Source organism: Eptatretus burgeri, chromosome 7 (genome assembly GCF_056783735.1).
Source record: "Eptatretus burgeri isolate ZD-2024b chromosome 7, Ebu_testis_v1, whole genome shotgun sequence".
Taxonomy (NCBI): domain Eukaryota; kingdom Metazoa; phylum Chordata; class Myxini; order Myxiniformes; family Myxinidae; genus Eptatretus; species Eptatretus burgeri.
Window position 1 is genome coordinate 25891864 of NC_140967.1, and position 15370 is coordinate 25907233.

General features: G+C 45.2%; 1 protein-coding gene across 2 annotated transcripts in view; it reads right to left on the reverse strand.

Annotated features, from left to right (window-relative positions):
• LOC147022850 (2-Hydroxyacid oxidase 1-like) overlaps positions 1 to 14890 on the reverse strand; it is an 85681-nt gene extending 70791 nt beyond the window's left edge. Inside the window, exons 1-2 of one of the 2 annotated variants that reach the window (XM_085887736.1) lie at positions 14735 to 14890; positions 14318 to 14445 (exon numbers count right to left, since the gene is read on the reverse strand). In XM_085887736.1, the coding sequence (XP_085743862.1) occupies positions 14318 to 14445; positions 14735 to 14797 (191 nt within the window). In that variant the 5' untranslated portion in view covers positions 14798 to 14890. Of the gene's footprint in view, positions 1 to 14317; positions 14543 to 14734 lie in introns of those variants that run through there. The other variant, XM_085887735.1, reaches the window with a different exon arrangement.
• Positions 14891 to 15370: the final 480 nt, after the last annotated feature.

Consider the following 15370-nt stretch of genomic DNA (forward strand, 5'->3'; position numbering starts at 1 on the left):
TGGTTATTCGTCGAACTTGACATCCAAAAGCTGTATTTTTTGAAAATACCACTTGAAATTCACAGCCATATGAAAAAAATAAATTAAGCAGCAGGGAACCATGTTGCCATAAACAATGCAACACACAGAGGGTTAACCAATCGTGATAAAAACGCTATTCAATATGTTGACTAATCAGTCATGATAAGGAAGTTCCAAGTAAGACAACATACAAACATACATAACATTTCTCAAACAAAGAACATTTCTCAAAGTTCTTTTTATTGTTTTTTGTGTTTGCAGTTGTTCCCTGTGATGTGTGACGTCACATTTACTGCAAGTAGCGTCCCCACAATAAAGAGCAGTGCTGCCTGGTTTACTGAGACCAAGTGATGATAAATGGTGATGAACGCGATATGATGATCTTGACAATAAAACTTTGCGAAATGTTCGTTCGTTCACGAGAATCAAACCGCGTCATGGTGTCACATTTCATTAATTATTTTCATTATTACGGTTTTAATTTGGAACGGTAATTTGTGGACACCCTGTATATGAATGAAAACAATCCGAATCGAATCCTTCCATACAAAATACTCTAAAGTATTGATAAATATCACAGTAAGAAGTCGAAGAGCAAAATGGAAAGCAAAGAGGCCTTCGGATTGATTTGGGGTGATGACAAATGGGAGACGAGCAGAAGTGACAATGTGTACAGATGAGGATTAAAGGAATCAAAGTTTATGACGTCACCCAGCCAATCGAGTCAGACGAGAGCGGTACCTTACATATCAGATAGAGATCGCTACAGATCTGTCAATCTGTGTGTGAATCCATGCGAGTGGAATGGAAGCTAAACATTGCATTTTTGAAATTGTTCATTCTTTCCATCCAATACGCGTTTTAACATTACTTAAACGGGTCAAATCCGCAAAATGTGGATCACTTGCCACATAAGCAAATTATACTTTCAACAAGCTCAAATGAGCTAAGATCCTCGTCCTCTTAATGATGACGTCATAAAAACGAATATGACGTCATTGTGATGTATCAGGTTTGCCATAAATTATCTGTGCTCATGCCCGGCTTGATTCCCGCAAACAAAATTCAAACAGCTTGCCTAGTTTCGGAGATAATGATATCGGCGACTTCCATTAGCGGCGATATTATGACGTCAACTTTTTTTCTAGGAAGAATTTCCAAAATCGGAGATGGTTACTGCCTGCACGTGGGATTTCTGCATATGCATGGCAAGTTTCACGAAGATCCGATAAACTCTGGGTTGTGAAACAAAAAATGTCAAAAAATAGGAATGACGTCATAACCAGAGAGTTGGTGTCAAAGCCACCCAATGCTCGCCTGTTTTACATTTATCGTTTTTAAATGAGTAGTCTCATAATATTTTTATAAAGCATTGCAGTGAAGTTTGATCCAAATAATTTTAAAGCAATATATATTTTTGTATATTGTAATCAGTAAACTAGTACACATATTAAATGAATGGCAAGCGTCTAGTATAAACAGGCGAGCATTGGATGGCTTTGACACCATCTTCGGTTGAAATAAAAAAAAATTTTTTTAATCATTTGTTAATTTCAACTTCACTACACCAATAATATACCCCAAAGGAACTTCCATGCCAAATATCAGCATTCTCGTACACATATTAAATGAATGGCAAGCTTCTAAAAAAATAACTTTCACCAAAAACTTAAACGTTGATGTGCTCCAAAAACGTTAAGTTCAAAACAGGTCAAAAATTTTAAACATTTGAAATTATTTTTTAACTTCAACTTCACGACCTCAATAATATACCCCAAAGGAACCTCCATGGTAAATATCAGCATCCTAGTTCACATATTAATGAATGGCAAGCTTCTAAATAACTTGCACGAAAAACTTTAACGTTGATGTGCTACAAAAAAGTTAAGTTCAAAACAGGTCAAAAATTTAAAAGATTTGAAGTTATTTTTTAACTTCAACTTCACTACATCAATAATATACCACAAAGGAACCTCCATGCCAAATATCAGCATCCTAGTACACATATTAATGAATGGCAAGCTTCTAAAAAAATAACTTGCACCAAAAACTTTAACGTTGATGTGCTACAAAAAAGTTAAGTTCAAAAGAGGTCAAAAATTTAAAACATTTGAAATTATTGTTTAACTTCAACTTCACTACATCAATAATATACCCCAAAGAAACCTCCATGCCAAATATCAGCATCCCAGTACACATATTAAATGAATGGCAAGCTTCTAAATAACTTGCACCAAAACTTCAACATTTTCACGCTCACGCTGACGCTCACGCCGGGGGTATCGCTATAGCTCTCTGTTCTTCGAACAGGCAAGCTAAAAATTGATATGACGTCATAGTGATGCATCATATGTGCAGTAATTAATCTCTGCTAATGCCCTGTTCGATTCCCACAACCAGAATTCAAAAAGCTTGCCGAGTTTAGGAGATAATTTTTAAGCGATTTCAATTAGCAGAGATATTTTGATGTCATAACTTTTTTCTAGGAGGAATTTTCAAAATCGGAGATGGTTACTGTCTGCGCAGGGTATTTTTACATATATATGCCAAGTTTCAGGAGGTTTCAAAGAAAACTGTAGGCTGTGAAACAAAAAAGTCCACAAGAAGAAGATGAAGAACAACGTGAGTAAGACTCAGAGATCCTCCAAGAGGATCTAAAAATTTTGGATGTATGCTCAAAATGCACTATATCAAAGTTCATGTAAAATGTGCTTAAGTTTAAATTTCCTCCAGTAAACGGTTTTCCATGTACACTCTTCACAAAATGCAGACATGTGGGCTAATTACTTCAGACTGTAGTGTCATAAAACCCAAAGGGTCTTGAAATCAATTGATGTCCAACTTGCAGGTGGGTGTAATCCAAACTTGCATATATTTTAAAGCTAAATCACAAGTGATACATGAAGCATGCCGGCACGGCTCTATTTACAGCAAAGCAAGTGATGACAAGGCAGCGTATGTAACTTAGACAGGGAAGACATTAATTTTGAAGGCGTAAACACCTCTTGTTTGTGGGCAGGGCGAGTTGTGGACTTCACAAAACAGGCACACGTGTCACATGTGTGAAAGTCATTTACTATTTATCTTGCCAGTGTGTGCCAGCCATGGTGGTGTAGTGGGCAGTGGAGCCCAGAAGAAAGGATTGTACATTTATTTTTATTGGGGATTTATCCAGCCCATGGGCTGGATGGCCTGGAGGAGAATTCCACCCAGCAGGAGGTGGAGACAAAAGAGAACCAGGAGGCCTTGTGGGGCCTCCAGTCAGAGGCCCTGTGGCTGGACTCAGGATGAACCTGTGGATCACCTGAAGGCTGGATCCATGGCCGAGGAGGAACAGCCGACCAAGCCACTCCTCATAACGCAGATCACAGACTCACAAAGCAGTTCCTTCCTTGCCTTTCGGGGTGGGCCTTTCGGACCACCTCTGGGGACACGTGATTGGTCCATCGTTCGAGTTTGCTGCAGCTCTCTGCCAATGGGTTGCTGACACGTCTTGTCGACTGACTCAGGGCGCCGGGGGGCGCCCAGAGGGGGGAAGGAAAATGGAGGTGCCCCTTGGTACACCACCATTGTATGAACACTGGACAGCCTGCTACACCTCCCGACACACATGTGACGTCCGATTACCGAACAACCTGGCTAAACATGCATTTAAGGGGGGATCTGGGCTAATCCAATATTTAATAACCCACTAAGGGCCCATTTCCGCAACACTACCCCACCTTTCTCCCGAGACTCTCCCGAGCCTCCATTTGGGGCAGCCCACGGTAATGGCCCTGTCTAACGTACAGCACAGATCTCCCATTTACTCTAACCCACAATATTGGAAGCACTTAACTCCAAAATCCAAAGTGTCACAGTAAGATTGGCATGTCCCTATCCTCGTGTGTCGGGTCACTAATCTAACAAACACATTCACACTCGATGCACACTACTTAACATTCTAATTATGGATTTGCACGGGAGGACATTCAATTTTACTTTTAACACCAATATTTGCATATAATAGGAGCAGAACATTCAAAGGTTCAAAGTTCTTTCACGTGTTCGCTCCTTCATGCCCCCTCCCGGCAGTATTGTCTATTCACCCCTGAGGGTTTCCTCACTTCGTGGCCCTATTGGCCTCTCACCAGGTGAGTTCAGTCGGCCCAGTGGCCTAATCTCGCAGAGAGTTCTTCGGCCCACTGAGCCCACAAAATGGCATGAATCTTGGGCCGCAACAGCCCACAAAATGGCATGAATCTTCGGCCGCAACGGCCCACAAAATGATTTCTCGGCCGCAATGGCCTACTCACGACCAGCAGCAGGCAACAAGCCCTGCATTGGACAGCAGGTGGCACAGCAATGGTGGCACGGTGATATTGATGGTAAGCAAATGCAGTTTGGAGGCGTTCTTGAGGGTGCAAGTGGGTGTGATGACCTCAGACCAGGTGAGATGGAGTGTACCCCAAACCTTCCTTGCCCGACTTGTTTTGGTATGGTCTTCTTAATTATTTTTTTTTAGCAGACAGGATAGTGTGTTTCTTAATCAAATGTTATCTTCGTGGGTGTGTGCTCATGACACACTGGTGGCCTCTCTGGCACTTGGAGAGGGTGACCGAGCCTGGCCCTTGTTAACAAATTTTCCCTTCAACACTACTCGTACCAGGTGTCGCACATGAATGGTGTGGAGGAGAGTTCATTGAACCTAACCATTAACTCTTAGCTCCAAACAATGAAACCAACCCTACCATGGCTAGAATGATCCTAATAACCAATTTTTCTTAACCTGGCACAATGTTCCATTCTTTTAAACCTGGGCAAGGCCCTTATTTGTCTTTTTTCATTTGCTGGTGCCAGGCATACTGGCTGGCCAGGGAGTGTGACAACTACTAGGCCTCTTTGCCTGCTTCCAATCGGGGGTGGGGGACACCCAGTGACCGCGGGGTTCACCTGAGCGTGCTTCTGGCGCTCCTAACTAAGGGGTGGCTCTCTAGCCCCCATACTGTGCTATCCTGGCACTAAAACCCTACGGTGCTTTCCTGGCATCTCTAGCAGCCTTCACCTGCCAGGAGCCCCCAAAGCCCTGGTGCCCTCTCTCCCGACTCACCAACTTCCAATACCATGTCACACTCCCAGCCAGTACCCCTATACCTTTGCCTACACGATGGAACAGCAGCCAGAATCCATGTCAAATCCTCTAAGTCCCCCTAACCTACACTAACTTGGTTAGGAGACTCCTACCGACAGGGTACGTTGTTCGTACTCACTCTACTCATTCGCACAACCATGCCATTCACCCAAACACTTTGGTCATTCATTCCAATGCCACACACCCAGTCCACAACACCATCCAACACCTTTCACTTTTATGTTAACACAAAAACACACCAGTCCTTCACATCCCACTTGGTCATCAAATTTAACTGGTACACTTTTTCATCAAACCCCAATCAATTTGTCACTACGTCCGTCGTCCCCTGGCCTCCTCCATACTGCCCTAATCGTGTATTTCCAACAACTTAAACAAAACATCAAAATCTCTTCACCAGCCCCACGGAACTTCTGCATGATTCCAACCAGGCATTTCAGTCTTCCCTCAAACAAGCCACTCTTTGTCATCAACTTGTTTCAGGTGTGTTTAACGCTCTGCCTGTAATGTCTCCACTATATATACATATTTTTTAATAATCACCCAAATCCACTCGTGCCACTCATCCCTTCTATCAGCTCTCAATTTGCAATCGCTCTCGATATAATTTACAATCAAAATTTTTACATCCCAATATGGCCTGCTTCTTTGGCTCATTGTAAGGGGAGTGAGGGAATGAATCCCTCAGTACCCAGTACATGACCCCGCCGCCTTCCCGCCATGGCTCAATTGGGGTTGTGGTCCACCCCCTCCTCTTCTCCAGGGTTTGCGGAAGTCAGGTAAACCCCAATCGGGGGAGCGGCCTCCCCCACTTCCAACTCCCTGAAGACAGATAAACCCCACTCAGCTCGTCGAACCCCTCGCTTCATCAGAAAGGTTTAAAGACCAAGTGACACATGGCGGTGTCGCTGCTGGCCCCTTCCTGTTCTAAGATGGGTACGGGGAGTAAGTGACATGCCAGTGCCGCTTGCTACTCATCTGCGCTCAACCCCGAAGTTCCTGTGAGGCTGAGAGAGAAATTAAAATCCAATTTCTAAAGCCTGCTCCTGGATGCAGCACCTCTAACTTTGGAATAACCCATGCGGGGCTGTGCATTATGGTTTTCGTCCCCTGTGTCAAGTTCTGTCCTGGTGGCATTTCTATTTCCCTTGCACCTCAAAACTATTTCCTTCGTCACCACTCATTCCACGCTCAGGACTCCCACACGCAGCAGGCTGCACACATTCCAAGGTTATGTGTTGACCTTCCACCCATTCAGCCTTGCCTGTGTACTGACTAACTGCCTCGCATTCCAGGGTTACATTATTAACCTCCACATGATTACCCACACACATACGTTTCAGCCTTGGCAGCACACACCGGTGCTGTAGTCTGGACTGTGGACTCACTGCATTCATTCACAGGCATTCCACACACATTCAGGGGTCACGCATTCGTGCACCCCATCAGACATTAACATATCTCCTCATTAACACAAAATCCAATTCCTAACTTAAGCTCATCGTCCGCACCATGGATGCATGTACCCACGTACCCGCTTCGTTACAGAGTCACCTCTGTCCGGTCACGTCTCTCCAGCAGGTTGCTCATCATCGGTTTGCCACACTCCTCTGGGGCTGTCAGCTCCACATGCTGGACCTGCTCAAAATGTGTTTCATTCATCAACAACCCTGTCTGCTCCCTCAATGTCTCCATCACCAGGGTTTGCTCTAATTGCGGTGTCATCCGACGAGTGATGTCAATCAAGTCCCGCACCACTAACATTCCTCCCTGTGGTGATGTCACACATCCCACATTATTGTGCTGTCCTACTTCCTGGCTCCATTTTCTTTTCCATTCGAGTCGTTCTTCCTCTCTGAGCCTTTTTCGTTGTTCGTTATCTTTCCGGAGTTTTTCCTTCTCCGCGTACTCCAACCTTGCTCTCTCCTTGAGTTGGTTAATTTCAAATTCATGTTCTTTTTGTTTCCTATCCCGCCGTCTCTCATGTTCGTCATTCTCCAACCTCGCCGTTTCTTTCAATTGATCGATTTCCCTTTCGTGCTTCATTCGTTGTTCCTTAACGTTTCATTCTCCGTTCTCTCTTTCCTCACTTAACATCCTCAGCTCGTTTTGTAATTCCCTCTCTCTGTTTTGGTGTTTCTGTAACTCAGAAGCTGTTTCCCACAATTCCTTTCTCATCTCAGCACCTCTTTCACATTCTTCCTTACTCATGTCGTCCATTCTCTTTCCGTATTCCTTGCTAATTTCTAGTTGACGTGCCAGTTCATTTCCCCCGCACTCCGATTTCCACAACTGTCTTGACTTTTCCAACAATTCTTCCTTCCTTTGCTCCAGATATTTCTCTCCTCTTTTTATCTTCTGTTCTCAGATTTCTCTTATCTGATTGCCTGATCTTACCTCTTCCTTCAGTTGTTCCAATTCCAAATAGTGTTCACATTTTTCCTTTTAGAGCTATATTTTCCATTCTTTTTCCAAGTTCTTCCTATCCCAGGAGTTACTAATTTGCTCTTCCTCTATTCTTTTGTTCAGTTCGCTCTTCTCCTGTTCCAACCTAAGGGTAAACCACTCTACTTTACTCATTTCTCCATGTCGTTCCTCGCCTGTGTGGGCTAAGTCATTTTGCAGCCACAGAATTTGTTCCTGTGAATCAGCCAATTGTTGTGATTCCCTTTGCACATAATTTTCCCGAACCTCGTCTGCCTGCCGTAGTTCCTCGTCCAATTTAATTTGTAACTCCTCAATATAATTCTCATCACACTCCACCTGTGCCAAGGTATCCGCCAATCGTGCACGAAGCCCGTTAATGTACGCGTCGTCATCCTGCTTCGTTTGCCATGGCGCATGCCGTGACGTGGTTTGAACCGGTGGGTGGGAGAGTTTTCTTCGTGCTGTACGGCTTGTTACGCGGTTCATACTAACCCTCTACCGCTTCGTGTCGCGCTGAGGTGGAGCCGCGTCGCCATTTTGCGACTCCAGTTTCCTTTATAATTTCGAAGTTTTATACCCAATCCGCTCAAAATAAAATCAAACCTAATTTGGAATTTGCGAGCGACATTTGTTTTTTTGTTTTTTTTTCCCCGCGCCTCTCGTAACCAATGTTTGGGGTGCAAATGACAAATTTGGGGTTGAATTGGTGTCCTGCAAATTTATGGAGGTGGAGGGATTCTCATCCGACTCCTGAACACCAGATGTTGAAGATTCGACGGCACTTAATAGCACCGCCGTCTCAGGGGTTATAACGCCGGCTAGTTTGGCACAGGTCTCGGGTCACGCGCATCAGATCACGATACCAAAGTACCCCTGGGCCGTACAAGTTGGGGATATAGACCCTGGTTACAGACTGGGTTTGTCAGAGACAGAGTGAAATCTGCCACAGTCCATAACCAGTTTGGTTTTAAATACAAATCGAGCGATTGTTCTTCAGCGCGGCACGAATAAATTCAAGGCGGCAAATCTCGTATAAATCAGCCAGATTTATTGGGGACACATCGGGGAGCACGACACAAGAAAAGCATTCACGATCATTATCATTCATCTATAACCCGCTCTTAACTAGGGAGCTACGGATACAGCTTTTGAAGGGAGCCTGAACAAAATAAACCTTAGGCCTGAACAACACGCATACAAGACACGGAGTACTTGGTGGTGCCTCATGGATGAGAGGAAAAGTGTGTAAGGCACGAATGCGGCTCGTGACAAGCCGATGGCGTCGGATTCGAGCACCCAGCTCGAGCATGCAGCATGGCAAGATGGCGCTCGTACTCCTATCGGCACAGCTCACGCATGCCGCGTGGCAAGATGGTGGTGACGACGTCCTTTTGTCGGCACCGCTCATGCACCAGCGTCGGCGCGTCCAGCCCCTGTAAGGTCGACGGCACAAGAGCTAAAGATCCGGTGTGTTCCAGCTCGTTTCTCACAAGGTCCAGTATGCGAATCCAGGCCTGGCCTGCACACCAGACCAGGCCAAATCTGGGTGTTGGACTCTACAGGTGGGTCGATGGGATGAAAAGACGTGTCGATCTGTCCAGGGAGTAAGGACAGTCAGAGGCCCCGTGGCTGGACTGAGGATGAACCTGTGGATCATCGGCAGGCTGGATCCATGGCCGAGGAGGAACAGCCAGCCAAGCCACTCCTCATAACGCAGATCGCAGACTCACAAAGCAGTTCCTTCCTTGCCTTTCGGGGTGGGCCTTTCAGACCACCTCTGGGGACACGTGATTGGTCCATCGTTCGAGTTTGCTGCAGCTCTCCACCAATGGGTTTCTGACACGTCTTGTTGACTGACTCATGGCGCCTGCCCAGAGGGGGGGGGGGGAAGGAAAAAGAAGGCGCTCCTCGGTACACCACCACTGTATAAACAATGGACAGCGTGCTGCACCTCCCGACAAACATATAACGTCCGATTACCAAACAACCTGGCTAAACATGCATTTAAGGGGGGGATCTGGGCTAATCCTATATTTAATAACCCACTACGGGCCCATTTCCGCAACAATACGACTCAATCCCACCACTCAGTCTTCCCTCAAGCAACATGCAAAGTTTGCTGCCTACCAGGCAGGAATCATCTGGGGTTAGACGACTGCCCACAGCCAGACACCCAGTCTTGCTAACTGGGGATGGACCAAGCAAGATGACACCTGGCAGATATGCTGGACTACCATTCCACCTATCAAGTTGCCAGGAGCTCAGCAAGTATGGCTGCAAGAAAGAATGCAGTCGGAGGTGCAAATGCTTTCGTTGTGGTCTCTCCTGCATAGCACCATGTGCCAAGAGTAGCAAGTACAAACACAAATTCAGTGTTGTAGATACAGTACAAATTCAGTGTTGTCAATCTACATTGTAGATACAGTGTAGTAAATTTTGTATGCAGTATACTCATACATTATTGCATGGTACCAAGTCTATTTTAGTGTTGAAAATAGACATTCAAGGAGATAATGGTGGCCATATTGAGAAAATGGCAGCCATCTGGGATGTTCAGGAACATTTGATGGGTGTAACATAAACAAAAATGGTTTGAGCTGATCATAAACTACCGTCCTTTATCATTTATGTATCGAAAATGGACATAAGTAAATAAATGGACAGCCATCTTCCTCTTGGAAAAAAAATGGCCACCATTTTAAAATTTCAGTTGATTGATCAATTGGAATTAAAGAATGGCCCAGTGAGAATATCCATGCCAAGTTTCATGCTTATACAATATCACTATTTGAAAGATACTTTCTGTTATCCACTCTACTATTAATTGAAAATCATTTTGGTATCACAATAACTTGTCAACCACTGAAGAGATTTCAACCAAGCTTGGCACAAGTATAGATTATCTGTCACACAAATATTAACCGATTACATTTTGGATTCTTTTCAACTAAAATTGCACCCTAATCACGCTCCGTCACAATTTTGAACTTGCGCAATCCTGACTCCCGATGTTACGGAGTCAGGGAGTTCGAAAAATCCCGCTCCCGACACCAAATTGTTACGGATCTGGGGTTTGGGGCTTGTCACGAGGGGAAACACTCTGGTCCCTCCCGAACACCCGGTCCTGAGGCCGCCGGGCACAGATAACTCCGCGCACCAGCGGGTTGCCAAGCAACCATGAATGCCGATTGGCACTGCCAATCCTGACAGGGTTACACTTCCTCATGTGGACGGCCAAGTCAATTGGGGTCTAATGCCCTTAGCACGCACTCGGATTACTGCTGAGCAGTACAGTGAGTGTGCGCTGGCTAACAAAGAAAATCAGGTAGGGTCCAACTTCCGGTATAACTATACTTGTGCACTGTGTCGGACTAAAAAGGAAAAGACAACCGAGACAGATTGGAAATAACAACAAACAATTATGAATTTCAAACACACAAGCAATCATTTAAAAGCAAGTATTTACAGGCAAGAAAGAAAAAAAAAAAGGCACATCAGAGCAGATTTAACCATAACACGTATTCTTATTCAATCTTACTTGCACAAAAGACTCGGCCATCATTCACTCAGGGAAGAAGAATAAAACAAGAACTTGAAAATAAAAGTAAAGTATGGAGAACAAAAAAAGCAGAGTCTTTTCTTTTCTCACTCACCTCAAACAACCCAAATAGACAAGAGAATGCAGAGGAAGATGGATGGTGAAGATGGGTAGTGGCAATGTGACACGATGGGACACGCAGCCACGTCCCTGAGCTGCCCAGACCCAGTAGGCAAGTCCTCTCCAGCGTCCCAGATATGCCAGCTCGATATGCGACTCGCCCTCCTCTGTCTCAGATTCTTATTCCTCAGGCTCCTGTCATCCTTCATGGCTGACAGGATCGAGAGGGCAGGACGTCGTTTTTCGAATAAGTTTTCTTTTCCCCACAGAAGCTTGACACCGACTGCTCGTGAAACCTTTCGTCCTTCACCGTCGCATGCTTTTTTCCTCCACTCTTGAGCCTTCTCAGTCTTCTGCATCTCTCTTTTCCTTTCTCTCAAGAGCTTTTTCCCTTCCTTTCATGAGCTTTTTTTTTCCTTTTCTCCCTCGAGCCTCCTGAGTGTCTGAGCCTTCTGCTCATGAACTCTTTTCATCCTGGCTTGCGCAAGCCTGTCCCTCCGCTTGCTTCTGCTTCTCTCACCTTCTGTTCATGAGCACTTTTCGACCAGGCTCATGTGTCAGTCAGTCAGTCAGTCAGTCAGTCAGTCAGTCAGTCAGTCAGTCAGTCAGTCAGTCAGTCAGTCTCTCTCTCTCTCTGTGTGTCTCTCTCTCTCTGTGTGTCTCTCTCTCTCTGTGTCTCTCTCTCTCTCTGTGTCTCTCTCTCTCTCTCTCTCTCTCTCTCTCTCTCTCTCTCTCTCTCTCTCTCTCTCTCTCCTGATGGAGAGGTCCACAACATCGCTTGTGGAAAATGTCACGTCATTCTGAGGGAACTTTCAACGCAGCCCCCATCCCTCCCTTCACGCACCCAAGGCCACAACTAGAGCCCTCCGCCACTCTCAGTGCATGCAAAACGTCCTTTGTACTGTTTCACATGCGAGGGCCGCCATTTCCATGAAGACCGTCATGAACATGCATGTGAAAATGCACAGTCCCATGCGGTGAAGGTAATCCGATCGGCCCGATGAATTAACGACCACAGAAGGATCGAATGTGCCCAATTAAGCAAATGGAGGGAAAACGGAGAGAGATTCTGCTGGACCGAGGGACGACCGAACGGCTGTGGGGCCGAAGGAAAGACTGATGGGGTGAAGGAGGGATTGTCAAAATGATGTTTGGTGAAGGGGATTATTGGTGGACCATTGAAACAGGCCGAAGGGGTAAATGAGGGAAGATTTAAAGGAGCAGAAGGTTTGAACGGACCAATGGGGTGAAGGAGGGAAGATTGAATTGATGTTTGGTGTTGGGGAGATAATTGGTGGATTGAAAATTACCCCCGTGTGGGGGTGACGGTCATCTCTATAATACCACAAGTTCTCAATGTTCAGTTATGACCGAAGACGACTGCGCAGTTCTACTGTGCAAATCGAACTGCGCAGTTTGGTTAAAGATGACTTGGCATTTTGGCGCGCGCGCACCAAATTATATTTTGAAAACAAATGCCGACGTTTACATTTCGGGTTTTGAAACTTTTGCACCTTCGGCAAAAAATGTATAAATATACAAGGTCAGCTGGTATGCAATGACACCATTCACTAACTTTTACCATGCCCAGTAGAGAATATATAGCCTCCTGAAGGTAGGGCGGTTTTTGCAAAACTTTGAAGTCACGTGACGCAAAAACGAAAGCGAAATTCGAAAATCCGTCCCGACCAAATTTAGATATTGTCCCATACATTCATATGCCACAATCAAATTCAAGATCGCTTGAGAAATGTAGGAGATAGATCTTGAAAATCGTCATTTTCGCATTTTTTTCCAACTTTGAAGTCACGTGACACGAAAACGAAAGCGAATATCGAAAATCCGGTCCGACCAAATTTAGATATTGTCCCATAGATTCATATGCTACAATCAAATTCAAGATCGCTTGAGAAATGTAGGAGGAGATAGAATTTGAAAATCATCATTTTCGCAACTTCAAAGGCCTTGTGACCTTCACCTTGACCTTCGGTGACCTTGAAAGTCATACCATCGTGTACGTCTCATCGATCTCTATCAGGATCACTAATGACCAGATCTCCCGCTTCAACTTCATTGTGAACGGACGGACGGACCGAAGGACATCGACACCCATATTATTAGGTCATGCTCGAAGAGATGACCTAAAAAAGGCAGTGGGAGGGGGTGGGGGGGGGTAAGATGGACCGATGGTGTGAAGGAGGAATGAATGAAAGTAGCAGAGGGGGAGGTGGGAGACATTACACTGGGAAAATACAACCGAGCCAACACATGCCCCCCGAACATCCCCTCGATAAGGGACCGAGGACTATCTATACCAAGATGAATGAAATACCTAATCCTCGGGTCACGTACGTGTCCATGTTTGCTCTCCCCCTGGGGTAAGTTTCCAAAACCATAACATTATATCAAGAGCAAGACTATCAGACAGAAGATGTTTTCTGGAAAAGTCGACATAAAGCAAGATACGAGTTAACATCGCATATGTCGCAACACCGGCATAATGTGGGTTTGAGATTACAAGAGTTGTACATGGCCTCGAGCCCGAGATGAATATCCATCTTTGGAACTAAAAGGGCCCTTGGTAGAGTACACACCTCCACCAGACTGACGAGTTTGCGTTTTGCATCCCACCAATAGGCCCGATCTGGATTCGGACCTGAACTAAAATTTAATCGGCTTGTTCTCGTCACCTAAACAAATCATCCACCAAGTTTCGTTCGAATCTGTCCGAAACTTTTTGAGATATCATGTTATTTATCGTTTTAGTCCAAATCGCTCAATGGCGAAGAATCACTTTTAAAAATTCTCAGATCTGGATTCGGATCTTCACCAAAAATCGAATAAATTCTTCCCTGTTACATAACCAACCCGTCCAACCCACTTTCATTCGAATCCGTCCACAACTTTTTGAGAAATTTTGTTCAAAAACAGACAAACAAGGGTGAAAACAACCTCCGTCCACCTTCGGTGGTGGAGGTAATGAATGAGACCAACTTTTTTTTCAGTAATATTCATACACAGCTGATAACCATCAAGTAGACAAGAGGAGAAAGAACGAATTAACCCGAAGGGATTCGTACCTGGAATAAGCAGCCAGGTTGTCGCGCAGGGTCTGCTCCCCATCAGCCCCTGAACGGTAGTAATCGAAGACAGTTTTCGGCAAAATCTCCTTTGCTCGCTTCTCAAAATCTTCCAAACACGTCAGGACCTGCGATGCCATTGTTAGTTCGTGACAAGGACCATAAAATGGAGGCAAGGCTTTGATACAACGAGACATAAGGTTGCAGTTTATCAGCGATGGCTGACTTATAAATTCGAGTTAAACTTTGATCTGGGAGCTTTAAATTCTTCCATCAAAGGGCATGCAGAAACTTTTTCAAAACTAACTGAGAGAGCATCTGTGAATCAAAAGGCACAAGAATAACTGTCAAGTAGAGATGCCACATAAATAGAGAAAAGAGCAAAGACTGAGCAGTCATTGGTAATGTTAACGATACCTTCACGTGTTGCCTTGACCCAGAAGTCCGAACCCTCTCCACCAAACTAAGTACAGTGTACATCAAAACATGAACCTAGCTGTTCCCATTGAAAATTCTTGAAATCTCATCAAACATAGCCAGGATCAACATTCTCCTGTTGAGAAATATGACATTATTACGAATAAGCAGGGATCTGAGGGCCCACGCAATGTTAAATGTGACTTCAAGTTCTCACAAACCCCAAGTCCTCAACCTCCACCTCCCAACCCTAAGGCATCAATTCCTTCCCCACTCCAAGCTTTCAAACCCCCTCCCCACCACAACCCCTCAACCCCCCTCCCAAAGAATGTCCTCACCCCTCTCCCACCCCCAATCCTCACAAACCCCAAGTCCTCAACCTCCACTTCCCAACCCTAAGGCATCAATCCCTTCCCCACTCCAAGCTTTCAAACCCCCTCCCCACCACAACCCCTCAACCCCCCTCCCAAAGAATGTCCTCACCCCTCTCCCACCCCCAATCCTCACAAACCCCAAGTCTTCAACCTCCACCTCCCAACCCAAAGGCATCAATTCCTTCCCCACTCCAAGCTTTCAAACCCCCTCCCCACCACAACTCCTCAACCCCGCTCCCAAAGAATGTCCTCACCCCACTCC